The 14,911-nt window shown below is 32.0% G+C and overlaps 1 protein-coding gene across 1 annotated transcript; it reads left to right on the forward strand.

Annotated features, from left to right (window-relative positions):
• The first annotated feature begins 3,047 nt into the window (after positions 1-3,047).
• Positions 3,048-13,081, forward strand: LOC132720842 (protein glass-like). The gene is made up of 3 exons (XM_060705065.1): positions 3,048-3,355; positions 4,277-4,464; positions 11,680-13,081. The coding sequence occupies exons 1-3, from the start codon at positions 3,299-3,301 to the stop codon at positions 12,776-12,778; spliced, it is 1,344 nt and encodes a 447-aa protein (XP_060561048.1). The 5' UTR covers positions 3,048-3,298; the 3' UTR covers positions 12,779-13,081.
• The last annotated feature ends 1,830 nt before the right edge of the window (positions 13,082-14,911 follow it).

The following is a 14,911-nucleotide window of genomic DNA, read 5'->3' on the forward strand; positions in this document are numbered from 1 at the left end:
ATCAAATTGAGATGTACGCACGATGAATAGCTGCAGGTTTTATGCCGCACAAGCGAATTATTTTTCATATAGGTCCTTATTCCAATCGCATTTGTAGTTCTTTTTTGCTGGTCATTTTGTGTAGAGTGTAATGAATGCACTGTGCACTGTAGAATGCCAGTGAAAATTTGAGATAATTTCAAGTGGTATGCTGCAGTGTTAATTTTATTGACACATTCGCCACGATTGTCGTGAATTCTAACACGACCTGCATTTTCCATATTGAACATAGAAGAACCGAAAGTGTGTGTTATTATCAATTCTGAGTGCATTGTTGTAGAATAATGCACGGTTTGAGTTCAAACGCGTAGTAATATAATAATTATATAATTATATCTGTTTCCATTCTAACACGTCAAGAAAAAATATAATTATTATTATAAAGTTGGACTCTATGTTTGGTGGTTAAATTTGTTTTCGCCTCAGAGTTTCCAATAGAAACGTTCTTTAAAGGCTGTTACAGTGGTATGAAAAAACTGTCGTTAAATCTTCCGTGTGTAGAAACATTTTGAGAATAACGCATTTTGAAAACGTTGATAAAACTGTGTTTGTTTATTTTATTTCACTCTATATTTTTTAAAGTGAAATAAATGTAAAACTTAACTCGTTCGCGACATTAAAATAGCGTACTTGATTTGATTGTTTTGCACGTGCTGTTTGGCGCTACATTGTGACGTCAAGTAAACAACACTTTAAACGTCTGTACAGCGTTAACGACTGAATAAAAGATATTGGTGTTCGGATTTATTTTCTTAGTTAGACCGTTTTCTTTCATTCTAGATAGTTTTCACAACATAATTCGACAAAAAAATGTTTTATTTATCAGATTTTTCAAACAAATGGCGCCCTCAATGTGAAAATACACAGGGAGATAATAAGAACAGCGAGCGCATTGTTGTAGAATAATGCACGCTTCGAACTGTTATTGAGCAATAAAATCACAGTTTGGGATATATTATTTCTTAAATAACGTACTTGATTTGATTGTTTTGCACGTGCTGTTTGGCGCTACATTATGACGTCACGTAAACAACACTTTAAACGTATGTACAGCGTTAACGACTGAATTAAAGATATTGGTGTTCGGATTCATTTTCTTAGTTAGACCATTTTCTATCGTTCTAGATAGTTTTGACAACAAAATTCGACAAAAAATTGTTTTTATTTATCAGATTTCTAAACAAAATGGCGCCCTCAATGTGAAAATATATAAAATCCGACGCGCTGACAATAAGTACGGAAACAAATCAGGCGCAATTTGCTTAATATCAGGTACGGCAGCAGTTATTTGTTAATGTCGTGTTAGAATCGAAATAATATATCCAAATCAGTGATTTTATCGCTGGATAACATCACTGTTTGTCGTTCGGATGCGCATCATTTTATGACTCGGGCTACGCCCTCGTGATATAATTCCTCGCATCCGAACTCCAAACAGTGATGTTATTGAGCGATAAAATCACAGTTTGGGATTTCTATTATTTCTTAAATAAAAGTATAAATGACATTATTTTTGGAACATCCGTATTGTAGAAAATTGAAAATGAAAGTTGTTTACTGGTCGGAGTCACACTGATTAATTACTTTATCTAATAACCAGCGGTGCCAATATAATGCCATATAAAATGAAATTAATACATCAAATAGTATCCTCAAATAGAGTAAAGTAAAACAACAACAAGTAGATCAAGTAGATATCAACAATGTCAAGAAGACAACAAAACTAAAAAACATGAATTATAGGTAAGAAGTTTCAAAAACTCGCACGCTTTTCTGCCTTTTTAGTGATTTTATTTTTGCTTATTTTACAGCCTCATACCGTCTCTTTCCTCTAGCAAAAAATGCTATATTTCCCCCTAAAATGGAGTCCTGTTCTTCCCCGTGAACAGAAAAAAGGTTATGTAACTGCAGTAAAAGACTAAATTAACAAATAATTTTAATTTCAGCCCCCCTCCCCCCACCCCACGCACACACTTTTTTATTTACAGCGATTCAGTTTCCCCTCCACCCAACAGAAAGCTAAAAAAAAAGTAAAAAATCTTTGCACGTTGTTAACAAGTTCATGTTCATCAACGCAGAATGATAATAGTATTTTTCCCTATATTTTACAGTCGAATAAAGGACTTTTCTCCTAACCCTAATATGCTATACTTTCTCCTTAAAGCTATATTCCCCCCTGTCTTGACCTGTGCATAGTTTGTCCCCAGAACAGTAGCTGTTCTAGATCAGCTTGTTGGTCAATTTTCATGCAATGGACAAAAAGACAGACTACAGATAGCCTTGCTATGTACCTAGATTGTTAAATTTAAATTAAATTGAACATATGATTGAATGTGTGGCTATGTTTCGTTCTAAGTTGTTGGTGTACGATTTCACATTCTTCCTTTTTTTCTGTTTTTTTTTGTGCTATATTTCCCTTCAGAAGTCTTAAAAATACCTGGCTAATATGACTTGTAAAACAAACTATGATTCTCAAATTTGTTGCTGTTACTCTTGTACTGTGAAAATATTCATATACAATGTTTTTGTTTTCAAACATTTGCGGAGATGTAAATATATATACATGTATATTGTATTTAAATTTGTGGTACATTTTAAATCCTTTTTTCACTTAAACTCAAAATTGTGTGCTTAATTTATCCGATACAGACATTGTTTTGCGTTTTATTTGTCTTGAATATGGCACACAGCATTGTGTTTATGTAAGAATTGTTTGGTTATTAAACCCTTCACTATACTTTAAGACCACTTGTAAGACCTGCAGGCCTGGAGAAACCCCCAAACTTTCACACCTACATAACAATAATCGTCTTCATTAAATATTATAATCACCTCTAGTGTTCTCTTGAGCGAGTATTGGTCGTTTGACTTTTCCATCGCGCCGCCTATTTTCAATGCCGTCTTTCTCACAGGAAAGATAGTCTATAGAGATTCCTTCGTATCCAATAGGAACGATGCTGAAATTGTCGTCTGCGAAAAAAACAATTTTGGATTTGCCGACAGAAAAGTCGTCTGCGTAAATCCATATAAGAATCCTTGAAGGGAAGCGAGTGTGTTTTGGAGCTTCTTTTCAGAGCTCATTCACACTTTACGTTTATGACAATAATAAAAACAATATCATCGGCGTCGTCTGTGTAAAAAACAACAGCATTGCAATATTTTTATGAATCTTATGACAAAGTATTTACATGTCTTCAAAATCGGACAGTTCTGAATGTTGATGATCATATGAATTGGAATTAATAAGTTCTTTTTAGAAATGGTATATTCCGTTGAAGAAGGGCGGTTTTTGAAGGCAGATGATAACTTTAGAAGGGTACGTATTAGTAATGTACTATTTACACTATTTACGTTTTATTTTATACAAGTATAATTTTACTTTAAACCCCAGATTGGATATTTTCTAAGTAAAACTTTATTTGCATATTAATTTTATAGTGTGTACATTCATTATAAAAACCTTATTTATTTATTATATACTTACAAATGAAATAATGAGAAATACATGTATTGATGAAATAAAATGGGTATTTTCACTTTTTCACTTCATTGAAACATATATTCCGTATTTTCACTGGTGTCTTGCCGGATTACTTTCTTCAAAATTCAGTCAATGCAAAAAAAATTATACGGGAAGTATTTCACATCGTAAGGTCAAAAAAGTATATAATAAACAGAAAATACAAGCTTTTACTATAAATATGGATTTATTTCATATGGTATGAAAATCATCATATTACATAACACTCGATGAAAATAAATCCCGTTTTTTGTAGTAACAAAAACTTTAAAATCCTTTATGTATGAACAATAACCGGCAGCAGAATTACATTGACAAAACATTTTGATTCATATATTTCAGTTAAAACTGAAAAATAAAATAATTTAAATAAAACAATCATTCATAAATGATAATACAACCATATCGTTTCATGCATTCATTTTGAAATAAAAGTTATCTAGCTTGCCAAATTAGACGGATTTTGAAATAAAAGATATTATTTGTGTTTAGCATTATAAAGTGTAGGTCTAAATTTTACAGAATAATGATGAATTTGGCTCCGTGTAAATATGCATTCTAGCCATCTTTTCTTGAGATGTTGGTGTCTCAGATTTATTTGAATTAAAAAAAAATTCATCCAGATTCACTAGCTGATATGACGGGCGCAATGTAAAAGGTATTTGAAACTGCTAAGGTCATAACCCGTAAAGTTTCCAGTTTTTAATTTAATTTCAGGCCTCGGATATGATGGAGTCAAGTTCGAGCCCAACAATGTACCCCGACATGTGGCGTCCGGCTACCCCTGATCGCTCTGAGATAGCATCCCGGTCACCTCTTATGTTGAATACCGGAAGTTATAACCAACAAGGGGGATACGACGCGGATAACTTTCCAAATATTCTAACATTTTCTCCACCCTACAAGTAAGTATATTGTTGAAGATAAGATATACATGTACTTACAGTCACAGAAAAGCATTGTCCAATTGAAAAAATAAAAATCTTCAGGCATTTATTTTAGTTTGGTTGCAAACATTAACTTTATTTGAACTTATCTTTTTTTAAATAACTACAGCAACTAATATGAGATGGTAAATAATATTAGACGAACACACGACAGTCAAAACAAGCTTAATTTTTTTTATCAAACCCTACTAGTTTTAGATATGCACTACCCTTTTTCAAGGTAAAGATTATATGAAACTTGTCTCTAAAGTATACTATTTTTTTTAATTGGAGTGTATACCAATGTTTTAATGTTAGAATCAAAAATCGTAATATATTGTATGACCATGTTTCATGATTGTGAAAGTGTGCAGATTTTTGTTTCTGTTTTTTTTTTTAACTTGAACAAAAAAGCCAGGCACTGATCCATTCTTCATCTCAGATTCTTCATCAGATATGTTTATTGAAAAAAACCTGTTTTTCTTTAAATTTTATTGGAGTTTTGTTTATTTTTTATTTTATTATATTATGATAAACCAGTGTTTATAAGTATCGAATCACAATAACACATGCATTAACACATTTACATTAAGTACAATTACATGATATTTCATCATACAATATTCATCATTTTCTATTCTAAGATGATGGACTTAAAAATATTTTATGTGTAGCAGATGCTCTTAAAGTCATAGCACTTTTAATATAAATAGCTAAATTTGTGAGAATTGTTCTTTGATCATTTTTGATAGTTCTATAAATTTAAGCATGCTTTGGTTTAACATAATAATATTTTTTATGTACAATTTCCTTAAATCAATATATCATGGGCAAATCAAAATACATTTTTGTAAAATGATATTCGTCCTCAATGTAGCGCTTATCACAGAATATACAAAAGTTGATTTCACTCGATTCTCCGGCTACCTGTTTGTATTTTCAAAGAATGCGAGTTTATTAGTTTATTTACAGGACTGTTTTCTTTATTTACATGCCACCCTTGAACTAAACTATAGATAATTCGTTGTTAAAAACAAAATATAAAATAAAAGTATTTTCACAAACGGTATTAAGTGAATCCCACACATATGCAAAACCATACTCAGATAATGATTTTATCACATTTAACAAACAATTTTTCTCCCCCCATTAAACATCGTATGCAGTTCTATACACGTGCTGTTATATTATTGTCAGTTTAAGCCAATATTTAATAATGTTAACATATCTCATCTGTGATCGCTTTAATAATTATTTACAAGTTGAAGATTACATTAAATTACAAGAGATAAAAAATGGTACTGCACAGTTCTATATAATTATAATGTAGAAATACACATTTTTTCTATTGAAGTTTCTATGATATTAAAAGGAAACAGTCATATCATAAAATTTAAATAAAACGCAAATATAGACAATCTGTGCCTTAATTACATGATAATAAGAGTGAATATTTTTTAAACAAATAAATTAAAGAAAGTGAATTTTTAAAAAATGCGATTAGAATCGATATGCAATGACGTTAAGTAATTAACGTTTTTTTAAACTAATAGTACAATGCAGAGGCCAACCCGTTTATTACATAAAAATGATATAGAATTGTTGAATTTATATGTCTATACGTCTATACTTTGTGTGTTATTGCATGACAATGAATTACTGTAATCAATTTATTTGTAGACAACATTCCGTGTAAAAGAAAAGTAATAAAGTACATTGTGCATAAGCATGTGTTAGTCAGAAATATACTCAGAAATACATTGTAAATCGTATGTTTGTGCTATTTTCAGTCCGATTTGAGTGCAAAGCGTTGCAAGCTTTTCAATTTTAAGTCATTTTTCTCAATTAGAATGATTATTCTGGAAAAAAACGGAGCGGGCTAATGATCTGAAAATGTGCACATAAGTTAGAACGAGTCCCGTCATGTAAAAAAACCTCAGTGGAGTCTCTTTAACAATTTATTTTCTTTTCTTAAATCGTAAGCGTGTGGTAATTTTTCATTTAAAAGTCAATACAAGTGCGATTAAAGTTCGTATTTAGATTTTTTTTACATTATGTATTGATAAAATACTTTATACAACCAATACGTTAACACATTATTATTTTTTATGTTGTTTCTTCAAATAAGGGTTTTATTGCGTTGATTCTGTTCTGGTGTGAACAAAACTAAACTATGTATATGAATTAGGTGTTTATATAATTTGCACGCAAATCTATAACCATTTTTGTTTTCTAATTTTGATTTCAAGGCCCATTATGACCAGAAACGCTTCTATTTTTATGTCTTAGTCTTTTATTTTTTATTTTTGGCGTACTTTATAGTTCGTTGGCCAATTAACTTAACCATCTTTTACTTCTGTTATTTGGCAATTAGTACAGTTGTATGGATTTAGAATCGCTACTTTCTTTAGACAACAAGCATCTAACATGCTCTAAAATCATTATTCAAATTGATCAAATTCATGTTTGCCCTTTCTAAAAGAAGTCAGTTTATATTCGTTCCTGCGGCATAGTATACCTTTAACTATCGTAATGTGCTTACGGTGGAAAAAAGTTTGGTAAATAAAATATTAAATAAACAGACTAATGTTCACGAATCAATACATATGGTGCTCTTACATTCTTAGTAGTGTTTAGCCATCAAAAATAATATTATGTTATTGTTTTTTCTTTTCAAACTTGTAATGAACCAAATTCCTTGTCCATACATGCGATATTTTGTATTGAAAAGTATAAGTCGGCCTGTTGACCTAATGTATGCTTATTTCAGGTCTATAAAAAACTTTACAGTGTATGGAATTAATTTAATGTTGTATTAACAAGATACATGTTTTTGATACTTTAATAAGAATCATATTCTGTTATGATCTATAAAAACTCTACAACTTAGTCCATTTCATAATAAGAACATTTGCTTATATTTTTCATATAATGTAAGAAACACTGCATATATACTTTTAAAATGTGTATCTTTATAATGAAATCATTTTTGTATGACTAACTAACACACTTATATGTTCAAATTTCTAGGAAATTTTGTTGCAAAACTTGTAATTCCTTTAAATGTTCTGTGGAGAAATCAAACAAATAAGCTTAAGAAAAAATATATATGAAAACACACAAGGTAAACAAATATTTATAGTTTCATTTTATTATATACTTAAAAATGAAATATTGAGAAATATTGATGAAACAAAATGCATATTTTCATTTTCCGTATTTTCACGGTAAAAATTTATTTTTCACCGCAGCAGTGAAACTTAGTTTAAATATTTTCACTGGTGTCTTGTCGGACTATATTCTTCTAAATTCTGCCAGTACACAATATTTAAGGGAAAGTCTTTCAAATTTTAACATCAAAAAGAGAAAAATGTATATAATAAACAGAAAATTCAAGTTTTTTCTATGAATACAGGATTAATTTTCATCGAGTGGTATGAAACTTAATATTTTATGAGTGGCGGTAGCCACGAGTGAAATAAGATAATTTTCATACTACAAGAACTTGAATGTCCTCTATTTATTTACAAAAATAAATAAATAAATAAATAAATAACAAATAAAAATAAAAAGATAAATAAAGAAAGAAAGGAAACAGATTTGCCTATGCTATTTAAAATTATTTGTATTTAAATATTACATTTGTAAAGAACAACATCGAAACTATTTCTTCTTGTTTAACATGCATGGTATCTAGATTTTATGAACATGTATTTCACTAAACATGCTTTAACATGCTTTCTTTGGTAAGCTCTGGAAACTTGATAAATTAAATAAAATTATGTATACTCACATTTTACAAACACCCCTTACATAGTGATTTTAGGATATAATGGTAAATCTGACACTTATCTGTCTAAAATAGACCTTCTGCTTCAAGTACCCACTTAATAAGAAAAAGTAAACATGGCTTAAAAGATGACCATTTTTCTTTTGTCCAAAGAAAGTAAACGGTCAAATCTGTTGACCATCTTAAACAAGAGTATTGTTTACGAGAGGGACCTAGTCCTTACAATGTATGAACTGACCAATGACCAAAAACGTACATGTAATATAAAAACTAAGTCTTAAGGGTGGTCAATGTCATACAGCTTAATTTTGAAACAAAGTTCACTAAAGGTACTATAAGATTACTATATAGTGGATTTTGACTTAGGTTAGGTTCAATACTGAATTTATTGAACAAGGCCAGAGGCTCGCATAATATAATTTTATTCAACAAGTTCAAAAAATTCTGTAATGAACCTTTAGGAATATAATATTATTTTTTATCACATATCCAAAATGAAGACTGTTAAAGTGCAAAAGAATTATTTTTTCATTGACGCCGCCTACAGTGTAACGCTAATATAAGAATCTTACACCGGCTGCCGGTACAGACCGGAATATCTAGCTCGAGGGTAACCGTTTACGGCGGTAACGCTTAACAGTTACCCGAGAGCTAGATATTCCCGTCTGTACCAACAGCCGGTGTTTGATTCTTTTTCTTGCATATTACATGTCAATTATTTTCGGAAACGAAATTATGAAAACTGATATTCTCATTACGCACCTTTTTCTTATAGTAGCGTATGAACTTACAACTTCATTCATAACGGAAAAATGACGTCATCCTAAGAACGCGATTAATTCATAAATGGCGCGCGTCAATGACGTTATTTAATGCACGCGACTTGTCTTACATGGGGGGTGTAAGACAGAGTTTTCTTGCACCGGTGTAAACGGTAGATAATCCTGTCTGAGATGCAAGAAAACATTGTGTGCGTCTTTACACTATTTTTGTATAACGCTTTTGTATAACGCAAATGAGTCGACACGTCAAAATATATGCATGGCCGTGCAATACCATTTTATAGAGTCCCAAAATCGGCACGGGTGTGTGATAAATAGAGGGTATTGAATGAGTGTAAGTTCAATACTGAATTTATTGCACGAGTTGAATAAAAAATATTATGCGAGCCTCCATGCTCGCCAGAGGCTCGCATAATATAATTTTATTCAATTCAGTAAAGAACTTACACGAATTTAATATTCTTTTTATCACATACCCCTAAAAAAGACCGTTTAAAGTGAAATAAGAGTCATTTTTCATTGACGCGTCTGTAGTATAACGCTAATATTTAGCGCGTCTTTACACTCTGTTTGCATTACGCTAATGACGTCACGTCAAAATATATGCACGGCCGTGCAATACCATTTTTACGGAGTCGCGAAATCGGCACGGGTGTGTGATAAACTGCGATACATAACTGCAAATAAACCTGATACTGGAACTTTCAGTTACGAGTAGTACAAATGTATATTAATATAACTCGATTACTTTGATACATGACGAAATTTATTGTTTAGCAAATGGCATTTTGCATCGAAATTAAAAATTCTACTATGAATGAGTTTTACAAATATTTGTAATTTTTGTTCATTTTCAGTTTAGAAGCCAATTCTAATGCATAGTTTGTGTCCAGATATTTTTCTCTCCTGAAAATGCCTGATATATTGCGCTCAGTTCCTTTAAAACATTAAATAACAAGAAGATCTCCAGGGACAGATTAATTACATATAATCCTGATGTGTGAACTAGGCAAAAAACTAACATGACAGTAAACATGGTCGCGATCCAAGTGGTCACTTTATTTATTCTAAATCAATACGGACACGCTACTGTCCATTCTTAACTAGTGTAATTAATACTGATATAATATTTGGGTATTTGTTAAGGAGCTTTTAGGATTTTGTAAATTGAGACGAGTGACCCGGGGTCTCCTTAGCGGTATAAAATGCATGATTATGTTGATGCTTGTTTGAAACTTCATTTTGACGTAAGAAGGTGATTTACTGCCCGAGTCTGCTGGTGTTTTATTCTAATTCTTACGTTATTCTCAAACGGATATTTCTGGTGCTTCTTTAAAATAATAGGTATATCTCTTTGATTTAGATTTGTATGTTTCGGTCTAATATATGAAAATAGTTCATGTGTATACTTGTTTTAGACAATAATAGACTTTAATGAAGTAAAATAAGCATCAACTACATAAAGCACATAGATATTTTTTAATTAAGTCTAACAATTTGCCTTAAATTTGCATGATGAATTATATTATTGAAATGTAGTAATAGATGGATGTAAGTGAAGATGGAAATCGTATAAAAGACACAAATTCCAGAGAAAAAAACAAGATATTGGCAAACAAATACATGCATTTCTGTTTCGCAGCTTAACTTTCTTCCAACCATTCTGTATTTTTTATAAATATTTTGTTTTTTAAATTGACAGAGAAAAATAATTATTCAATTATTTACAGCATTTATTTTCTTAATCTTACTGTATGTACTCAGTTGCAAATGAAAGTGTGCACCAGATTACTTGAAAATGGTGTATTCTTACTTGACTTGAGTAAAATAATGGCCAGTCGAATTTGGTATTTAAATTTGCAGAAATCTGTTGTCCACACTAATGATTACTTTTGTATTGAACTTTATTTCACCAGAATGTCAGAATTCTTCGTCAGAATGGCTTCGTGTAAATAGCGGACCAGCGAAAAGTTAAAGTTGCAAAGAGTGGGGCGGGGGGGGGGTAATTACGTCTATGCATGGCTCGAGACTGCATGGAAATGACGTAACGTCATATGGAATTTGGTTTGAATGATTTTTCATTGAAAATTTCAAGTATTCAACGGCAAAACGCATTTACAAAAAGCACAATTCTGCAATATTTATTTTTCAAAACTAGGTTGTCAACACATAACCAAAGTTCTTATTATAATCAAATTAAATATAAATCATCGTGTAGTTAATACATTTTTGCAGATTTTGATACCAAATATGCTAATATGTTATTTAAATAAGTATACAAATTTTTTCCTGTAACCAAGTGCACATTTTCTTTTGCAACTCAGTATATATTTGTGAAACAAAATATGTTTTATTTTTTAAACAGTTTAGCTAAAAATATATAATATTTTTATACACCGTGTATAGATAACAATGTATTATGTGGTTAAACTATTATATTAATTTGCACTTGTCTGCAAATGTCCAGGATTGTTTTATGTACTGAAATTTAAAACAGAAAACATACTTTCCTATACATGATATATTTATATTAATTTACGTATAAATGTTTAAACCTTTACTGTAATGAATTCTAAAAATAATTGTTGAGTGTCTTACAGTTTTTTTAACTTTTCGTTTCAGAGAATTTACTGTATTCAAAGAGAAACAAAACCATGACGTCACAGACGCGCTTCTTTCACTGAAGAACGCTGTCGTGCACCCTTCATTTGGAAGTCAGTTATCACCACTTTCACCAGCAATGCATCTTGGTCCCTTAAACCCAAGTGGTTTAAACAATCACAATCAACAATCTTTGACATACACCGTGAACCATGGCGGGCAAGTTCATCCTATGAGTTACTCCGGAAGAGGAAGTCCTCAGTACCCATCGGTGCATGCGCAGTTGCATGGCGAACATATCAATTCTCAGCAACCAAGCATGTTTCCGGCGATGAGTGTTAATGTGTCAATGAGCATGAATGTAGTTCCTCCAAATTTCGGAAATAATTCATGCAACCCTGTTCAGCAATGGCAATCGTCATCTCAGCATTACAACATGGGTCAAGAATACCAGCATAGTCCCCATGATACATCGTTCCAGTCCCAATATAGCCCATACTCTCAGAGCTATCACCCTCAACATTATTCTTTCTCGTCTGACTTCCGGTCGGGAGTTTCCGAGAATAGGGGATTTTATTATAAAATGGCAGATGAGTTCAGGACGGGACAGAGATACTACTCACCGACGCAGTTTAAAAGTGGAAAGTTCATAGATGACAAACCACTTCATCTTGCTCATAGCCCGGATCCATCTAAAATAAACTTGTGTCGCATTTGCGGGAAAACATATGCGAGACCAAGCACTTTAAAAACTCACTTGCGCACTCATTCCGGTGAAAAACCATACAAATGTAATGCTTGCAACAAATCGTTCTCACAGGCGGCGAATTTAACGGCTCACTCGCGAACGCATAGTGGCGAGAAACCATTCCATTGCCCAGTTTGTGACCGCCATTTTTCCCAGAGTTCTTCAGTCACAACGCACATGCGCACTCATAGTGGAGAACGTCCTTACAGGTGTCGTCTGTGCAAGAAAGCATTTTCAGACAGTTCAACATTGACCAAACATTTGAGAATACATAGTGGGGAGAAGCCTTATCAATGTAAACTGTGCTTGCTCCGGTTCTCTCAGAGTGGAAACTTAAACAGACACATGAGAGTACACTCAAGTAATGGTTGATTATATTGATATGTACATTTTGTCATTTTTAACCTAAAAAAAACTAGAAACGCATAATTCAAGCTAGATCGTGGTAAACAAATTTTTCTACATTTTTATTTTTACAAAATGTAAAATCAGGAAGATGTCTGTTGTTTATAAAGATAAAAGTGAATTGACAAACATTGATATTTATAGATGAATTCACACACAACAAAATACTGTGTTGATCTCTGTTTGTTGTTATTTAAGCTATGTAATAGTACATGTATATTAAAGATTCTATGTTATACACAAACTGGAGTTCAAATGATATGATGAATAAAAGAGTTAACATGAAATAGAATTTTCTCGCTTTTTTTCCCATCAAACTGCATAAAAAGAATGAATTTAACGATTTTATCTTCAGAGCAGAAATAACACTGCTCACACCTCAAACACAATCGAACTAATATAAATTCCGTATAGAATATAGCAAAAGTCTTATATAAAAAGTATTAGAAACAATTTGTTCCCGTAATAAATAAATTCTCTCTGTAGTGAGCGGCGTTAAACTTCTGTTAGAACGTATCCCCTGTAAAACAAATGTCTTTTTTTCTTTTTTCTACATGCATGTGAGTAAGGAAGGTATTGAGTTATGGTTTGATATTTTTGTGCCCCCACTATAGGGGGGGGGTTAGATTTACCCTTGTCCGTCCGTCCATCCGTCCGTCCGTTCCCTTTTTGTGTCGCACGAAGCTCAAACAAATAATTCACCTAGAGTCATGAAACCTTACAGGAATGTTAATCAGCATGTGAAGTTGTACGCCTGTGTATTTTCATGTGGATATATTTAGTATTTTTAGAGTTATTGCCATTGACTTAGTAAAAATTTCCAATTTTGAACTTGTGTCGCACGTAACTCAAAAAATATTTGACCTAGAGTCATGAAACCTTACAGGAATGTTGATCAGCATGTGAATGTGTGCACCTGGGTATTTTTATGTGGATATATTTAGTATTTTTAGAGTTATTGCCCTTGAATTAGTAAAAATTTGCAATTTTCAACTTATGTCACACGTAACTAACAAAACATTTGACCTAGAATCATAAAACCTTACAGGAATGTTGCTCAACATGTGTAGTTGTGCACTTTGGTATTTTCGCTTGGATATTTTTAGTATTTTTACAGTTATTGCCCTTGACTTAGTAAAAATTTCAAATTTTGACCTTGTGTCGCACGTAACGCAAAAAATAATTTACCTAGAGTCATGAAACCTTGCAGGAATGTTGATCAGCATGTGAAATTGTGCACCTGGGTATTTTTATGTAGATATATTTGTATTTTTAGAGTTATTGCCCTTGAATTAGTAAAAATTTGCAATTTTCAACTTGTGTTACAATATTTAACTTGTGTTGCACGTAGCTCAAAAAGTTTATGACCTGTAGGCCTGAAAGTTTACAAGAATGTTGGTCAGTGTACTTATGTACCATAGGGTTTTCTTGTGGATTTATTCAGTATTTGTAGTATTTGCCCTTTACTTAATAAAAGATTTTTGGTTTTCAACTTGGGCACATGTAGCAAAAAAAATTTTTAACCTAGAGACATAAGTTGGAGTGTGGGGGCACCCGTGTCCTATGGACACATTTCTACGCTTATTGTTAAATATATTATGAAGAAAAAAAGACAAACATAGAAACATGAATCTAAATTATTGCAAAGAGAAAAAAGGAAAGAGAAGTACGGTTTATAAAGGCAGACTTTTATCTTGAATCCTATATATGTAATATTAATGTTAGCACTTATTATTTGAGTTTTGATGATCCTGTAAATTGACTTCGGTCTAATTTTTCAGCAATTTGTTAGTCTACAAAATATTTAAAATCTTGACACAGTATTGTCATAATATTGAAAGATTAATTCATGAAACGACGATTTTGTCATTTTATCAGCCTGTTCAATTTAAGAACGCCTACTGAACGCTTCCTCCAGCGTTTCATCTTAACAAATTAGTCACGTGACCGACACGCGCCCATTGCCTAAGCCCGAGGCGCGGAGTGCGTGCGCAATAGGGTTTCTGTCAATACAGAAACGGGATCTCGTTTCTAGCTGGTGCCCAATTGTTCGATGACTCCTGGCTGCAAACTTAGCTTACAATTATCACGGATTTATGC

The sequence above is a fragment of the Ruditapes philippinarum genome, unplaced genomic scaffold (genome assembly GCF_026571515.1).
Source record: "Ruditapes philippinarum isolate M1 unplaced genomic scaffold, ASM2657151v2 ctg10001_1_1_1_1, whole genome shotgun sequence".
Classification (NCBI taxonomy): domain Eukaryota; kingdom Metazoa; phylum Mollusca; class Bivalvia; order Venerida; family Veneridae; genus Ruditapes; species Ruditapes philippinarum.